Source organism: Festucalex cinctus, chromosome 10, assembly GCF_051991245.1.
Source record: "Festucalex cinctus isolate MCC-2025b chromosome 10, RoL_Fcin_1.0, whole genome shotgun sequence".
Classification (NCBI taxonomy): domain Eukaryota; kingdom Metazoa; phylum Chordata; class Actinopteri; order Syngnathiformes; family Syngnathidae; genus Festucalex; species Festucalex cinctus.
This window is the reverse complement of record NC_135420.1, coordinates 10,901,207-10,920,187: the sequence shown is the minus strand read 5'-3', so window position 1 is coordinate 10,920,187 and position 18,981 is coordinate 10,901,207. Positions and strand designations below refer to the sequence as shown.

The following is an 18,981-nucleotide window of genomic DNA, read 5'->3' as shown; positions in this document are numbered from 1 at the left end:
GAGTCTTGTAGAAAATAAGATGACTAATTTATATTAAAAAAATAATAATAATCAAATAAAACCCAATGAAACAGGAAAAAAAATTTGAACAAAAAAAAAAAAATTATTGCAATATATTTGGAAATTATTTTACAATGGGTGTTGTTGAAATTGATTCATGCTCAGTTTACTTTCATATGAAAAAAACCCTCATTTTGTAATTCTGTAGTTTGAAACTGCAAATGACTTTATTTCATTCCTACCACTAGAGAGCAGCAACGATCTAGATTGGTGGAAAGAAACGCTCAGTTGACTCCTTTTTAGAGAATTAATAGAAAGGTTTATTATTTTATGAATTCAATACTTTTTAGACGGTCAGATACAACGGTATGTAATATCTTTAAAAAATTCATACAAAAATAAATGGCTCACAAAAAGGTTTATCAGATGACAATAATGTTCTTGAAAAACATACACGTTTACAACAGATCACACAAACAATTTCAAAAATATACAATTGATTGTAACATAATGTATTAAGTTGATCCATACAAAATTGCCAAACGTAATCGTTTTCAATGGCCTTTATACAACTATTTGCATAGGTTATTAGTCAGACCTTGTTGTTTTTACAAATTTGCATAGGCATGAGAACATTTCAAATGACTACTAATTTGAGAACAAGCGACTCTAGTACAAAGATGATGTCAAGAACCAAATAGATACAGTACTTAATTACAGTTGTTCCTTTGACTCCTGAAGAGCATAAAAACATAAATCATCACCAAAATATTCATGGAGAATAAACAGGAGATGTTGAGCTTATTTACAGTACGAGTGGTCAGAAAATGTCCCCTTTTTGGTCTCACTGAATCCGGTATTCAGAATAGTATCTGTACAAGTTGGAAAAATTATTACCAGAGGTTAAATGGTGACATGTTCTACACAATACTGTTGTGCATTTTCTAATTTATGATGGGCAACCAGAAGAGTGTCCTGCTATCTACTACACATAAAATCACAACAAAATAGAATTCTAGATTATTAGTACATCATGACAATATGTTCCCTGTGTGCAAGTGTGTTCTTCTGTGTCCAGAGAACATCGGCAGGGCCCGTCCCAGTAAACCAGTAAGTGTGGTCCAAACATAGCAGAGAGTGAGTGAAGCTTTTTGGAGTGTTTGTAGAGTGGTGTCAAGATGGCGTAAGTCTACGAGTGGCTCTTGTCGTAGTTCTTCACCATGCGCTTGATGTGGAACAGTTTGTGTCTCAGCCTGCGACACTCTTTCTTCTTTGACTGATACTCTGGTGTCTGAAAAGTAACAAGGAAAGTTGAGTGTTCTTGTTAGAAAATACGAGTGAGCAACATCATCATGAAGACCAAGGAACTCACTAAACGGCTCAGGAATAAAGTTTAAACCAGGGAAAAGTATCCGAAACTTTCAGCATCTCAGGGAGAACAATTCAATCCATCATCCAGAAATGTGAAAAGTATGGCATAACTGGCATAAGACTACCAAGACATGACTGTCCCCCTAACCTGACAGAGTGAACATTTATTTACTGTCAAATGTACTGATTATATATAAATAATGAACAAAAGCAGAAAATGTAAAATATAAGAAAATGTAAAAGGAGTTACATTGGAAATTTTGAATCTGATCGAATGGCCATAACATGTGGGGTCCCTCAAGGGTCAGTCGTTGGACCCCTGTTGTTCAGTCTGTATATGTTACCTTTAGGTCAAATGATTCAGAGCGCCAATGTTGACTATCATAGTCATGCAGATGACACACAACTGTATTTATCAATGTCTCCAAATGACAGCAGTTCAGTTAACGTGTTGTGCCATTCTCAAGAGCAAATTAACAAATGGATGCACCAAAACTTCCTTCAGCTAAACAAAAACAAAACAGAGCTCATTGTTTTCGGCAATAAAGAAAAGAGGATTGCTGTTAAAAAAACAGCTTGAGTCACTGTCTTTAGAAACCAAAGACCAACTTAAAAATCTTGGGGTACTAATAGACTCAGACATGACCTTCAGCAATCATATTAAATCAATCACTAAAACAGCCTTTTACCTGCTGAAAAACATATCTAGGCAGAAGGATTACATGCTTCAAGCAGACCAAGAGAAGCTTATCCAAGTCAAGTCTAGTGAAGTCAAGTCAAGTCACCTTTATTTATATAGCGCTTTCAAACAACATTAGCTGTCACAAAGCGCTTTACAGAAAGACAAAAAAAACAAACATATTCAAACAACCCAACTGACTGGATTACTTTAACGGTCTTCTGACTGGACTCTCTCAAAAGAGACAATTGCAGCTCATTCAGAACGCTGCAGCTCGAGTTCTCACCAAAACAAAGAGATCAGAACATATCACTCCAGTCCTTCAGGATTTACACTGGCTCCCAGTCAGTTGTAGAATAGATGTTAAAGTTCTGCTACTTGTCTATTAACTCATTCACTCCCAACCATTTTCACTGAAGCAATCCCTTGACTGGATTTTGACTGCTTTTGCAAGGCTCACAGAGTATTGTGTTCTATTGCTATAAAACATGGAATCTACCAAAAGAAAAAATAGCATCTCTTCTTTCATCAGGAAAAAAAATTCTTAATTATATTTCCATCTGTTTCCGTTTTGCAGCAATTAGCATTAGAATATACCTAAGTTTCATTAGAAATCTGTTAAAACAGTGGGGAAAAGAGTTGTTTTTTTTGCAACATGGCCCTGTTTGATCTCTTATACTCTGCTGCCACCTGCTGGCTGTTTTTGTAATAACTACCATTGCTTCAAGCATTTTCTTCAGTTCAGAGGCTACATCAAAGCCTTCTGAATGCTCTAACATAAAAAAACAAAAAAAAACAAAAAAAAACGTATAAATACGTCTTTGGGAGCAAATGAGTTAATCACTAAATGGTTTGGGTCCTGAATATATCCAAGACATGCCGATTGAGTACAAACCCAGCAGGGCTCTGAGATCAACAGATTTGGGCCAACTAGTGGAACCCAGATTTTTAAGTAAACATGGTGAAGCTGCATTTAGCTGTTATGCTACACACAAATGGAAAAAGCTGCCAACAGAAAGGAAGTGAACAAATGACTTCCTTCTTTGAAACAGAGAACAATTCTATCAAGACATTTCCACACTGTAAAATTAAAAACATTTACTGACCCGCTTAAAGTCTTTCAGTTGATTATATTCCTCTGCTACATCCTGAAAGAGAAAAAAAAAAAGATAACTTTGTTACACATGCTGGGCGCTGGATGCATTTGTTACCATTAAGCAATCAAAATTAAGTAAAAGTGTTACAAATACTGTATATCCATGTATACATTGTTCATTTACTATTATTCAACCAATAAAATATAAATAATTTTTTCTCTCTCACCTGATATTTAGCAGAGGTGTCATCTAGCGTGTCCAACTGCCGGTTGAGTTTGTTAAACCGATCGTTGATGTCGTCCATGTCTGCACACATTCGCTTGTACTCCCGCAGGTCGGCATCAAACTCGGACTTATAGTCGTGACGTTGCTCGTCTGACGTGATCTCAGGGTACATGCTGGCAGGGAAGACGAAAGGCACGCTCAGCTAAAGCGGGAATTAGCGGTAGTCTTGAAGAAAGATATGTGCGTACTGTCTATAACTGCCTTGTACCTTTAGCCGAGTTCCCCCCTGCGTGAATATAATGGCCTCACAAGATTAACTAATCCTTAAAACCGAATGAGAAATATAAAGTACAGCGCAGCTTTTTGCTTGCGCCAGTCAAAGTAAGAACTAGTCATCTTTATCCATCTGTTCCTCTCCAAACAAATATTTTGGCTGGCAGTGTGCTATAAACAGAGGCTTCTTTTCTAATCCAACAATCATTTTATTCAAATCGGAGAATTAAGGCCTGGTCCTGAGAGAGCGGCAAAATCTGTAATCTACATGATGCACTCTTGGTTAAGGTCATCTGCACCTCTCTAATCCTGCCCGTGTGATGATGGAGGCTTACGGTACGTCTCACCTCTCCCACTCTTCCTCGTCCAGCTCGTTGCCCGTCTCTGCTCCGGTGGTGTACTCGGTCTCGTACTGAGACTCGTCCATGTCGGGGTTGCGTCTGTGTCGCTTGGCCCTGTTAGCGGACGGTTTGCGGCCGCCGCCGGTCTCCTCTGAAGGGCTGGAACTGGTCCTCCCACCATGGGAGAAAGCCTCTGATGGTCGTGAGGTGGCCCGCTCAGAGTATCTGTTTGGGCCGTCACAAAGGCATAGGAAAAGCTTTGTTAATTCATTGAAACAAATGGAATCAATAGCCATTTTGCTATTTGCTATTCAGATTCAGATTACTTTATTGAGCCCTATAAAAAAGGCAACTGCTCCAGTCACAACCCATCCAACAAAGATGAAAGCAGTGACCAATAGGAGACAGACCGGGAAGCCTGGCGGGCTGCCATTCAGCGCCCTTGAGTTTCTTTTCACTCTAAAAATGGTTGGGTCAAAAATAACCCAAATTGGGTCAAGAATGGACCGACCCAACTTTTTGAGTTATTTAACCTAAAATGTTGGGTCAAATCAAATTAATGATGCACAAAGCAAACCAATTTTGGGTGATGTTATGTAGGTTATTTATGTGACCCAACCTTTTACGTTTTTTTTTCATCCATTTTCAGAATCGCTTATCTCAAGGGTCGCGGGCAGGCTGCCGGCTGTCTTGGCGCAGTAGGCGGGGTACACCCTGAACTGGTTGCCAGCCAATCGCAAGTTTTGGGTAGTTTTAATAGCCCCACTGAATTGGGTCAAAAATGAACCAAACCAACCTTTTGAGTTATTTAGCCAGAATGTTGGATGAAATCAAGTTAACAGGCCAAAGATCAACCCAATTTTTGGGGTTGTTTTGTGAGTTATTCATGTGACAATCTTTTTGGTTGTTTTAATAACCCAATTGAATTGGGTCAAAAATGAACCAACCCAATTTTTTGAGTAATTTCACACCAAAAGTTGGCTCAAATTAAATTAATAACCCACCAAAAAAATTTAATTGTTTTGTGGGTTACTCATTTGACCCAAATTATTGACTAAATTGAGTAACCCAAAAAGTTGGGTCGGTCCCTTTTTGACCCAAAAATAACCCAAATTGGGTCAAGAATGGAGCGACCCAACTTTTTGAGTTAATAAACAAATCAATAATCCACAAAGCAAAAACATTTTTGGGTTGCTTTGTGAGTTATTCGTTTGAATGACCCAAGTGAATTTGGCCAAACATGAACTGACCTAACTTTTTGAGTTAGTTAATTCAAAATGTTGGGTCAAATGAAATAGTAACCCACAAAATGAGTGACCCAATTTGTTCATTTGTTTTGTGAGTAGTAGACTACTAAAGTAGACAAGTGTTGGATTGAATAGATATTAAATCAAAATGTCTTAATACACGATGCTTGAATATGAAAAACAAATCTGTTGTTTGTCACAAACTGTTTTTGCTGCATGTCATCCATTTGAGATGCCATAAATAAAGAAATGGGACAATATGAGGGACTAATATGATATTAGTCCCTAATATCAGCCTTTGTTCCATGTAGGGGTCCTCCATGAGGGGAAGTAGTAGCAATGTTTTTAATAACATAAGTAGGAAACATGCTCAATTTTGTGGCTTGGCAAAGGATTTGTAAAGGAATCCAAACCCAGCAGTGGAATTATGTCAATAACATGAAGACAATGTTTGTTTTGTATGAGGAACTCGCCAACTGTTAAATGTTAGAAGCTTACAATGATCGCGGCTTAAGTTGTTAGTCAGCGGAATGCGCAATATGTATTTGACATACACTGTGCTTGAACTTGTTGTGAAATGGCCACCAGAACAAAAATCAATAAACATGAGTGAAAACAAGGGAAGATAATCCCACAAGGGCACAAAGGTCAGAGGCGCAGCTCATTCCGTGGGTAGCGCAATATGTTCTTTTTTTTTTTTTTGTAGACTTTGCATGACTAGTCACATGTTTGAAAACAGATGTTGCGCAATGGACCCACAAGTTGGTGTCGTAGGCGTCGTCGCCATTGAGCGAGCTGCCGTCCAGCTTGGCCGGGGGATACGAGATGACACTGTTTGCCGAAGCATTCAGCAGACCACCTCCTTTCTCGGACACCAGCAGGGTTGGGGCATCCTGAACACTGCGGTTTTCCTCCACATTGTTCACCTACACAGGAAGGAAAAACAGACGGAACAACATAAACAACACATTCCCAAGGATTGTAAAACTCAGGTTCCTTTCCTAATTGACATCCTGCTCGAAACGTATTCATCACTACAGTGCATATTGTATAATAACTAATGTGTGTAATTAGTCCTCCATGTTTAAGGGAGCACTCAGGCACATAATTGGTCAGCATAGTTCAGCTGCTCAGTGTTGTTGAAGTTACATGCTTGGTTCAGTCTGCTTGAGTGAGAAGAGAACTCATCAATTCAAATGCAACACTAAATCAGAAAATTATTTCATTGCTTACGATATCATTCTGCTGGGTATGTGGACAAAATAATATCTGCCATACAGTATAATGTATTTACTTTAATCAATGCTTTTCTACTCAAAGATCCAGATTCTAAGGACTTTGTCACATTGTGGTCTGCAAGCAGGGTTATTATAGTTTTGAAATTTTTCATTTTAGTTAGTTTTGATTTCGTTTTGAGTTTTTTTTTTATTTTTATTAATGTAGTTTTGATTAGTTTACAGGGCGGTTTGGTTAGTTTTTTGTAGTATTAGTTATTTAATAAATGCTTAGTTTTAGTTTAGTATTAGTTAGTTTCAGTATTAGTTTTAGTTTAAAAAAAATTGCATTACTTGTGCGCAATATTAAAAAAAACACCATGGGAGCGATGCCATCTGAAAGTGCTTTTCTATTGGCTGCTGCTAGATGACGTCACTTTTGTGTGACACACTTTCAAACGTCCGTATTCCGGCGGTTAATATCAAAAGAAATTTACTGAAAATCACATTTAAAATCATCCCAAAAGACTCATGCATTAAATTCATTGCCAAAGACCAAAACAAAGGACATTTTTTGCGATAATTTTAGTTAGTTTTAATTAGTTTTGTGAACATAAAATGTAGTTTCAGATAGTTTTAATTTTTTTTTAAAAGCATTTTCGTTTTTATTTTATTTCGTTAACGCAATTGTTTGTTTTTTTTATTTTTGTTTTCTTTTTTTTCCGTTAGTTTTATTTAGCTAAAATAACCTTGTCTGCAAGTCACTGTTTCTGCAGCATTAGCAATCATTATGAGATCAATATGGTTTTGCACTAAATCTGCACTGAATTATTTTTTTACATATTTAATACCCCCCGCGACCCTTGTGAGGAATAAGCGGTCAAGAAAATGGATGGATGGATGGATGGATGGATGGATGGATGGATGGATAATACTTGTTTATAGGAAGTTTTATTTTTTTTTTCTACACACAGTAGCTCTCTGCTCAGGATATGATACCTGTGGAACATTTAAATTAAACAGCCTAGGTCGGCGCAATCCAGGAAAAAAAAGGTTTTAAACACAGAGCAGCGTTTTGACACGACAAAACCCTTATGAAACCATAATGCTATTTCAGAACCGATCTGAGCATAGCCCTCCAAAATAATAATCACTGTTTGTCAAGTAGTCAGGTGAAGTACAACTTCCTGCCTTGCAGCTGCACGAGAATTTTATTTGAAGGGCACAGCTCGTGCAAACATTCCAAAAATGTCCTCTGACAGATCAGAACTAAAAAAAAAAAAAAAAAAAAGTGCTGCCATGAATATAACTGCAAGTCGTAAGTGAACATGTTGAGGTAAAGAAGGAAAGTAAAACTGGAAAAAAGAAAAAAAGAAAACGACTGCAAATAGTGCCGGATGTCATGGAAGAATGGGGTGGACCAAAAAGAAAACATGTAAGTAGAGTTTGAGAGCGCTATTAGTGGCGGAACAAATGAATCTTGAGGACACAAGTTTGTTTGTTTTTTAACCGCTTGGACATTTTAAAAGCCACAATTCAATTAATAAGAAGACATTTTGTCATTTTTGTCATTCTACATGATACATCTATACTATCGCATGCACAGTTTTGCACACTAAAGTAGAACTCAAATAAAACTCAATTTGATCAAACAATGTTGCCTTTTAAACTGCAATACTTGAATATATGTTGTAGGCCAGCCGCATACGTGTGGCAGTCTACAGCATGCGATACTTCTGTATTAGCAGCACACTGACACCACTAATGACCTCATGAATGAAACAATGGAAGCCAAAGTGAGCAGAATGAGGCCAGTGTGTGAGGTCATCTTTAGCGAGCTGGTCCAGTGTCCAACCAAGCCCGATGACTCACTGTGTGACACTGCTGTGCACGTGGTGCAATTACTATGAAAGAAGATACAGAGACTGAAAAGATATACCACACCTTTGTGTTTTATCATTTAAAGTCAATATAAGGTGTGCTGTGGCAATAATTACATCACTTTTGAAATGTTGCTGTTGTTTCTCAGTTTTCAGCAGAGAAACAGCAACTTTGTACACTTTTCTACGTTAGACCTGTAACAGAATGTCATATCAACAGCCTTCATTGTCATTCAAATAAGGAAACACATTATTTGAATAGCGGCATATTGAGTCAATCATTTCAGCCAGGAGTCTCTTATGAGTGTTGTTGACGATTATAAAACTCTGTAGAAACCACCTGCTTGCTTACAAGTAGCTAATGATTAATCTGAGTGAAACTAGGTAGTAGACCATGAACAAACATTCACTGAGCGCTATCAGCCATGAGACTGAACTGAACTAAGTCACTCATCAGAGGAAACACTGACTGTCACACAACAACTGGCATTTGAATTCACAACAAGAAATATCAGGAATCGGTACATGTACAACCATATATTTTGATTGGGGCTTTTTTCTGGCCACTGGATTATTCGTTTCTGTCTGTCTGTCTATCTATCCATCCATCCATCCATCCATCCATCGTGAATATATTTTGTGTGTTCTATACAAAATATGTATTATATGATCAAATGGAAAAAAGACAACAAAATTGCCATTCATTTCACGCAAGTGGTGTACATGAGTGGTGCGCATGAGTACTACAAATTGAATATTGCACTCTGTTTAAAGTCAGTCACTGCAGTTTTGGGTACTAGAATATTGCAGCTAGCTCAGTCAGTCAGTTTGACTGTGTTCAGACTATACAGCCTCAATACACAGTCAAGTTAGCTGCCAAAATGATTGAAAAGAAAAACAAGGCATTGCTATCCACAGTTTTGTGCTTTTATTTTGAAGTTGACCTTTGTGGCCCTTTGCATAGCCTATGAACAACTGCTGGTGTGGCAGCTGGCTTGACTACTAGAGAGTCTGGCTTGACGCTAAACGACTACATTTGCCAGGAGAGCTGCCGGTGAGACGTTTATCTCTGTGTCGCTGCATCACAGCTCTGACTCTGTCAAAATATGCGGGCAGTGGTGCAAAAAAGATTGGGCACTGCAGAAGTGTGCTAAGCTAGCTAGCTGACCACAAGACCTTGATTTTCAGATCATCTGCAACTCAGGTGTGGGTAATTAATTTTTCAAACAGGCCCATGCAACTCAATTGTGTTAAATGTGAATTAATGTCTTTTCATCAAACAGTGAATTGTATTGTTTAATAAGCTGCCATTGTGTAGCCTAGATGTAATCATGTTGTTGTAATTAGGAAATAAACAGTGAAAACTGGAAAAAAAAAAAGTTAATTCAGTTATGGTAAAAGGACATATGTGTACATATATGAATGATAAATCTTTCCCAGATGTGCAGCAAGTCTTTATGTTCATCCATAAGGTCAGAGGGTCAGTAAAAAAAATAATAATAAATTAAAAAAAAAAAAATACCAACAACAACAACAACAACAACAACAACCAAACAACAACCTTTGTTGCCAATTTGAGGACCTTGCCAAATTTTTCATGTGCACCCCTGTAAATACGGATGTATAATTCTTTCTTTAAAATTATTATTATGATGTGATACCTACTCCCTCACTTTATACTGTAAAACTAGATGGAGACTCATCCATCAAATACAACATGCCAAACACTTTGAGTTCATATTGGGAGCGTATGGCATTAAATTAATCTACTTTATCTACTAGTCAGAACAAAACAAGTAATGGAATATTTCATCAAGACTGGATTAAAATCCTCGACCCCATTCTCTTGACCACAGCTAGAGAAGTTAAGAACTGTGGGTCAATTAGGGTCAAATATGATTTCCATTCATCCGTGCAACATTATGTAACACCAAGCTGGTGTCTCTTACCCATTCCTCTACATTTCTGCCCTCCGATGCCTTGCCGCCAACCAGAGGCTCATCCCAGAAGATGTTGGGTTTGCCGTAGCGCCAGATCTTGCCTCTAGTTTTCTGTGCATAGAAGGCGGCAACAGCCAGGGCGACCACCATCAGGAATCCGCACACCATGGCGACTCCCTACAAATTCAGGGACATGGGAATCAAAGATAAGATGTACCACAAAGACTGTCTGACCTGGTATAAGTGTACACATACATTCAAAACATCACTACTTGTGTCTCTACTGTGTGTACCACAAATAAGTAGCAAACAGTAAACAAATAAAGATTAAAAAAAAATGACAAACCAGTCTTCAGCCATAACATAAAGAGAAAAACAGCCCACAAACCTCTTGAGGATCGACAAAGCAGTAATGGTAGAGGTACTGGTTGTATAGGGGGAAGCCTCCCACTCCTCCCATCTGAGAATAGCCCGTCTGGTAGAGGCTCTGGCACATCATGAGCATGGGGTTGTAAATCACATTGGATGTTCCCTGGGCCATGGGGTTTACGCCAACTATGTACACAATGTTTATGATGCCCTGTAACAGACCAATGATGTATGTTTAATACTTATGGAATCATCTCAAATATCTCATGAAGCTTCCAATTGTATGTAGATATGATTTAGTACTTCGGAAGAACATGAACTTCAGGACATAAAGTAATATAAGTTAAGTAGAACTTTGAATGAAACATATTTCAAGAAAAGAGACACAAAACAACAATTGATTGGGACTGGTAAACAAGTTCAAGTCAAGTTTATTTATACTTATATCAAGGTTGGTTCTATATGGAGCAGAATTTAGGGCTGTCACTCTGATATTTTTAGAATGAATTATTCTAATCAACTAATCGGATAATATTTTATTTTGCATTAAAGTGTATTACAAAACATTTTATTCCACTGATACTGTTTTTTCCATTTTGTTTAGTGATACAAAAAACAAAACAACTAAACAACAATAAAGCAATATCACACAAGAGGGATTAATGTAACAAAGTAACAGCAGATGTTTACAAATGTTTATTTTGATTAAAACATAACCAATAATCAAGTCTGCTTTCATGAAGGACTACAGAAATCAAATAATAGTTACTGTTGAGATGCTGAAATCAAAGTAGTATTAATTATTAAAATATCCATCCATTTTCTGAACCGCTTGTACCTCACAAGGGTCGCAGGGGGTGCTTGAGCCTATCTCAGCTGGCTATGGGCAGCAGGCGGGGTACACCCTGAACTGGATGCCAGCCAATCACAGAATTATTAAATTGATTAATTTGATAGTTGATTAGTTGTCGAACAATTGATTATTTTTGACACCACTACCAGCTTTACAACCCAAATTTTCATCTATAAAACGTAAACAAAAGCAACTGAACCACTTTGGCGACGAAGACGAGGGAAAAACATCCTCTGAAGAGACGTCAAACAGAAACATGATGGGTGTGGCATTTTCTCTCTTTTACTGTGCGGTTCAGATTTATTTACAAATCAAAGAAAGAACCTAATCATTTCTTGTAAATGTTCCATGACAATAACAGTTTGCCTTTTGCTGGGTTGTACTAAAAACAAGGTGCAACCTTTTGAGAATATTTGCCACTGTACAGTCTTAAGTTGTTGCCATTGTCCTATTAACTAAATATGACTGCGGGGTCAGTTAATCATTAACAGCAAAACTACAGTATCACCATAATTGTAACACTCCAGCCATGAGGCCTTTTTCTGGTCACTATAGCGACCAGTGATTAGTCATAATCTCAGATATTTGATCTTTTTCTGGTTTGATCATCTAATAGGTGATTCTTTTTGTGTTTATCTTGTAACACATTACAATAAATCACTCTTGTTTGTCTCATACGTGTGTGACTGACTCTTACCTGCAAGACAGCCATGATGATGCTGGCAATCAGAACAGCCAGAAAGTACTTCCTGCTGCGGATGGCGCTGGCTTTCGAGAAGCTGGCGATAAAGAAAGCCAGTGCCACGATGAAGTTTATGGCTGCCATGGCAATCATTGTTGTTTTGGCTGAGTAAGGGGAAATGTAGGAGCCCTGGTAGCCGCCGTAGCCTCCATAACTGCCGTATCCTGAGCCATAGCTGCCTGCGCCGTATCCACCACTGTAGCCAGCTCCATAGCCATAGCCCAGTCCCATTCCATTCGCATACTGCATGTCCCACATGAGAGTGGAGGCCACGCAAGCGAATATGGCCAAACACAGGAAGATGACCACAGCCATCATGGCCTTGACGATCCCGGGAGGCGACAACCATTTGTAGAAGTGCTGCGGCTTGTCCTCAATGTAGTAAGATCCCGGCGGAGGAGGGTAAGCGTTGTAATCACTCAGAGGAGCATGGAAGCTGCCCGGTGCTCCAAAGCCATTATTGGATGGTGGGGTGTACACAGGTGGACTGTCGTAGGACTGTTTCTCAAACATCTCTACAAATGCCAAGAAACAGACAAATGAAAGAGAAGAGATTAAACAGAAGGACTGAACGCAAACTCAAATGTGCCGAAGAGCACAGCACTGATATGAGTTATGCCTCAGTTGACGATTGATAAGGAAAAAATGGGCGGGACCATCCTTCGGAATGAGGCTTTGGAACAGAAATGTGTAAATAATTAACTGTTTGCGAGGACTGTGCTTACTTGGTGAAATCTGTTACCTTAATCTGTGTGTAATTTCAGCAGATTTCTAAATCCATCCATCCATTTCCATAACCGCTAATTCCCAAGGGTCGCGGGGGTGCTGGAGCCCATCCCAGCTGGCTTCGGGCAGTAGGTGGGGTACACCCTGAACTGGTTGCCAGCCAATTGCAGGGCACACAGAGACAACCACTCACAAGCACACCTAGGGACAATTCAGAGCACCCAATCAACCTGCTATGCATGTCTTTGGAATGTGGGAGGAGACCCACACAGGCACGGGGAGAACATGCAAACTCCACCCAGGAAGGCCAAAGCCCGGACTCGATCTTGCTGGGAGGCGAACGTGCTAACCAATCACCCACCCTCATATTTCTACAGTTAAATCTATTTAAGGGGGAAGCAAACCCCCCCACCCCAAAAATTTTTTAACAATATATTCTATGCAGCCTCACTGGTCTAATTCTGGTTACTATTGCGTTCGTGGTATGGGTTAAAGAGCAAAATCCATCATTTTTTAAAATCAATATCAGGAGGTGGCCATTTTGCCACTTGCTGTCGAGTGAAAATGACATCACAGTTGCTCAGGTCTCAGGTAACAACCAATCACAGCTCAGCTTGAGAAAACAGGTGAGCTGTTTGATGACATTCTGATTAATATAATACATTTGTGGAACGTAATATTAGTTTTATATTTCTGGAATATGAGTTATGCAGGACAATCCAGACATTTTTATCAATATCAAAAGGCGGCCATTTTGCCACTTGCTGTCAAGTGAAAATGACATCATGAGTCATTAGGTCTCAGATAACAGAAAGCAGGTGAGCTTTGATTGGTCGTTGCCTGAGAGCAACCGTGATGACATCTTTAGTCGACAGCAAGTAGCAAAATGGCCGCCCCCTAAAATGAATAAAAACAGCTGAATTTTGCTGCATAACTTATATTCGACATGTGTAATTTTAATCAGAATGTCACGTTTAGAGTAGTGAGGTCACATATATTATTGTCAACTAATGTTTAAGGTTGCCTTCCCCTTTATAACAACTCTCCAAAATGAATGCATACAAATGAGGTCATACAGTACTTTAACTTCACAGTATCTTAGCTTATAGCTCTTGTAAACGACATTTTATTGGAGGGCAGAACGTGTCTTTATGACCTTGTCGCAAACTAGCTTAAACCTGCTTATTGTTAATGTCTGAAAAAAATGAACTGGGAGTGGAATGACCTCATCTTTGAAGGCCTCTCAGCGAGCAATATCAGAACCAGCGTGGAGATGTCTGTACCAGGGCAGACAGGGAGCGCAACCAAACAATACTTTCATTTTTTGAGTCTTCGCGGGCAGTTCGAGTCTTTCTGCTGCCCCCGCAATGTCCGGGCCTTGAAGAACTCACATGTCCCGCCCTCAACTCATTTTGTTTTTCTCCTGTTGAAAATCTTACAAGGGAGCAAGGCCTCAAGTCAACAATAGCCATTCTTTTACGCCAAGCAAAAGACAAAGTCGAGCCTTCTGAAATGAGAATGCTAGTGTATCCTATTTGCCAAATGTAATCTCCGCCACTGTAAACACAACCTCATTCAGTGGCTGAGACAGAAAGATGTGCTTGCTGGCTACGCTCACAGTCTACATGGCCATAATTCTTTACTCTCTATGGGACAGAGGAGGTCTCGCCTCAGAGCCTCCATCCCAGACGCCCTCCTATCATTCCCTCCTTCATTCCTCCGTGTCCTTCCAACCTCCAACATTCTCCCTGAGTCCCTGTCAATACTGCCTGCCTTTGTTTGGGGAGCAGGAGGGGCAAAAGTCAGGGCTTCTCGCAGGAACAGTGTTGTCATGGAGTCAGGGTTCAAAAAAAAGAAAGGAAGAAAAAAAGGAAAGAAAATTGGGGCGCTGTCCTGGGAGTAGCGAACAACAACTCCTCTGTGTGACTCCATATGAAAGGGACAAAAAGAAGGGAATGCAGGTGCAAGCAGGTTGTGCAAAGTAGTTTCTTGTTATTGCTGGTAGGGTGCAGATATTCCGCATTTTGACCAATATCGGCAATGGCCGTTTAAAAAAAAAAGAAAAAGAAAAGAAAAAAGAAAAAAAGAAAGAAAGAAAATCTGATGGTCAATAAAGAAAGGGAAAAAAAATTAGAAATGTGTTAACCTCAGGGAACTATTTGTTCAAAATGTCAGTTAATACATTTTTAATGTTTGAAATGACAGTAAAATAGAGAAAGTTTAACATTTCAAATATTTGGATTTTTTTTAATTTTTTTTATTAAATGTAGAAAACTATACAAGAAAGTGGGGAGCCACAGTATTTACTTGTTTAAGTTTTTATTTAACTTTTTAAGACATATTGATGATCTTGGGAGCTCCCTGGAATTGTTGTTACAATTTTTGAGCAAAGATGTCTATTACCGTATATAAAATAAAATAAAAATGTCAACATTTTGCAAAACTGAAAAGATGTTCAATAAACATGCTTTAAGACATTTCAACAAAGTTAAGAGTTGGAAATTGCATTTTTAAATATTTTGATGACAATATTTTTCCCCTTTTTCACTGAAAATGAATATCAACCCTAAATATCTGTTATTGGCATCCTTGTTCCTAATAATAATCTGTATTGTTCCAGAAGACAAATTTCTCAAATTGCTGGCCATGGAGTCTTTTGCAAAGAAAGACGTTACAGGTAAGCTAACCCATGATATGGTCCGTACTTCGGGCTTTAGACCCCGGTTTGGTACATTATTGGTACATGCTTTGTGCATAAAGCATCACAAATGATTTATTTTGCTGATTTTGCATAATAATATAGCCTATAAACGCTATTTAATCTAAACACACTTTTTTCCCAATGTAAACTGAGTTAGTATGTGTATCCACATGATATGTATGAATGTAATCAAAAACATATTGTGTAACACTTGGATTAAGCAATTTGACATGTAGCAAATTCCACAAACACTGTAAATCATGAATGAAGTATTGGCGTGGAATGAGATGAGAGTCATCACAACTAACCCTAACATCAATGGCCCTTGCGGTAGTTGGGTGGCATTTGTATTACATGGTCAGGTCGGTGGTCAGACACCCACCAGGTTCAGCCTGAGCGCCACTACAACAGAGAGACTTTCATTTGCTGCCAGTGATGGAATTTGACTCATATGGTCACATGTCTCCCTTCTGTCAAAAACAGTTAGGCCCCTGCCACTTGTGGGCTGGGAACCACTGCCATAAGCACAGGCCTCACAACACCAACATATCTGGCTATATCACACATCTATATTTTCACCTATCTACACTATTGGTCAGTGCACACGTGTGTATTATTGTTTCAAATTATTGAACAATGTTAAGTGTTGAAAATGGCTTGCTCCCTTTGATGATGCAAAGGAATTTGGGTTTTTGGAATTGCCCTTCTATATCGAATTGAATCTGAATCTCATTTTAATCGAACCAAATTGAATCATTCCACTTTAACATGTACTACTATCCTTTAATCGTATTGCACCCCAGGATCACATGTATGATAAAAGGATAAAGGTAATAACTGAAAAAATAAATAAATAAATGTTCTAATCACACCATGACAGCAATGCGCCCAAAAATGTTATTCCTAATGCTGAATTGTGTTGTTGTTGATATAATTTCTCTGCTTATTTGATAGGGATGTAAGAATGGCATTATAGGAACTTATGTATCAGCACATTTCTTTTATATGGGTTACACTGCATCTACGAAATACATATATAGGTCAACTTGGTCAGGTGTTCCTTAGGCGTGAGCATTCACACTACTGCAAAACAAATTGTGAATGAAACATCACATTAGCTCTCAACCAAAAGAACACAATTTATTATAGGCTATATGCATAGATTTTTGTGCCAACAAGGGCAATATACAGTATGTCAATAAGAATAGAATTTTATCAATTTAACAAAACTGATTAACTTTTTGTACACTTACAAACTGAAGAAACAAGCTTACATTTGGCACTTTTTTCGTGTAGTCGCCTTACCTGAGGAACACTAAGAAGCACAAAAAAATGTTGGCCGTCCTTGCTTCCAGTTAAAAGTCTTCCAAGTTAAAACTGACGCTAAAAATTAGAATAACTCACTGTGGTCGCGCTTTCTTTACAGAGAACACAATGAAATAAAGGTCATTTGAAAAATAGAAAGGAAGGGGTTGAAAGTATTTCTCTACTTCTGACGCTGGTATGCGTCTCGCGCAGCAGCCTGGAGGAAAGTAGCAACTGGCAAGTGCGTTTGATGTCCAGCAGGTCCGCGGTGATGAGGCCAGCCGCACAACACCCGCAACATTGCATGTGTTCCAGCGCCAGGGGTCAGCCTTGGTACACGGCGTTACGGATATTTGCTCATTAGTAACTCAAGATAAAAGTTGTTCTACGCGGTGCACGTGTTATATCCTGGGTGATGAATGCGCATATTTTGATGATAAAAATCTAACATTTTGTTTTTGTTCGAAAAATTGTCCTTTTTCCTCATGCGGCATTTTGCTGTTTTTAAATTGATAGGCTAGCGTTGGCTTGACTATTAACTCATTCACTGCCAGTCATTATAGAAAATTTGTACATTTCCAATACTCACGTGATATTACATTCAATAATTATATATAAACCGAATCTACCAAATAACAGAATAGACTCCCTACTTTTTGTCCCGTCCCGTTCTTTTATAATTGACAGCAGAAAAATGTAGGTTTGCCAAAATACAGCCATTTCTCCCATGGACTCTGAAACTGTGTTTATTTCCTATAAAATGGGGCAATGATGTCATCTACCGGTGGTTGGGCATCAGTAAAGTTGTTTCCAAGTTTGATATTTACAGTGGAGCATGCTCAGATTCGCCCCCATTTAGCACCGCTCTAAAAAATACAATTGACAAGTATACTTGTCAAAGGCAGTGAATGAGTTAAAACGTTTTCTTGGCAACATGAAGTGAAAGTTGTGTATTTTATTGTCTATTTTATTTTAAAATATTTCAAAAAATAATCTTGCTTCTCTGAATCTGAAATCAATCACTGCCAAAGATGGCAATACGTGCCAAATATGTAGGCTACATTAAATTAATGTTTACGGCGGGTTCACCCTTCTCCTTGTCATTGCTGACTCCCCACAATCTTTTACAGATATTAGCTGTTTTGATAACTGTGCAAGAATACAATCAGATAAGGTATAGGCACAGAACATGAGAGTAGGGAAGGGCTGCCAGCGGAGATGTTGACCAACATCCCAGAGTCGGTAGTTTCCTCGACCATAGTTTCTACTAGTTCTATTAAATACTCTAAGGCAAGGTCCATGTATTGGAATTTCATTTGGAGTGGGGAAGAAAAAAAAAATCACAAGAAGTGGGGAGGAGGAATTCCTATCTGGATACTTTCTTACAAGGCCGCAGGGGACTTCCTGGGCCTCATCTGGGAATTCATTCCAGTTACCAATATTTCAAGCAATCAAACAAGTGCTTAACCACAATTGACCATACCAATCTCTACTCAATGTGACATCTTTGGAGTTTGAAATAATACGTCCATTTTGATAAACCGAGTTGAAAATAAACATCTGTTTTCAATCATAGGGAGGTGAGGAGGAAAATGTTAGATAGCTTTTGCTGCGGTGCCATCTGCTGACACGTCGGTGCGAAGTGAACAGAGGAACCAGGCACAAAAAAGTAAATACGGTACACTTCACTTTGATGGGTTACTACTACACTCCGCCACCTCTGTCCACTGCACTCTCCTGTATTTGCATTGAACTGATTCTTCCTGCTGTCTGTATGTTTGTTTGTCCTCAAGTTCCTTTCCCAATCCCTTTGTTCTACAGTTGTTTTGAGGAACACGCCCCTCATTCCTTGGCCAACACAGCACCTCTGTGAAATGATTAATTTCAAGTTTCATCCCTGAAGAAAAAACAGCATGTTATGTTGCTTGATTAGGCATTTACATTGTAACATTTGGTCACATTTTTTGTGATTTCCAATCTTTTTCCAAGTGATAAGAAACAAAACACAATCAAATCAA

General features: G+C 38.7%; 1 protein-coding gene across 2 annotated transcripts; it reads right to left on the bottom strand.

Annotated features, from left to right (window-relative positions):
* Positions 1–324: 324 nt before the first annotated feature.
* LOC144027451 (occludin) lies at positions 325–17,354 on the bottom strand. Of its 2 annotated transcripts, XM_077534986.1 has the most exons (9): positions 16,964–17,354; positions 12,187–12,746; positions 10,656–10,847; positions 10,277–10,444; positions 5,993–6,159; positions 3,993–4,211; positions 3,374–3,545; positions 3,157–3,198; positions 326–1,291 (listed from the first exon to the last, which is right to left on the bottom strand). In XM_077534986.1, the coding sequence occupies exons 2-9, from the start codon at positions 12,742–12,744 to the stop codon at positions 1,190–1,192; spliced, it is 1,620 nt and encodes a 539-aa protein (XP_077391112.1). In that variant the 5' UTR covers positions 12,745–12,746; positions 16,964–17,354; the 3' UTR covers positions 326–1,189. The 2 variants fall into 2 exon arrangements, with proteins under 2 accessions (XP_077391113.1, XP_077391112.1); XM_077534987.1 differs by lacking the exon at positions 16,964–17,354 and having other exon boundaries at positions 325–1,291; positions 12,187–13,062.
* Between the last annotated feature and the right edge of the window lie 1,627 nt (positions 17,355–18,981).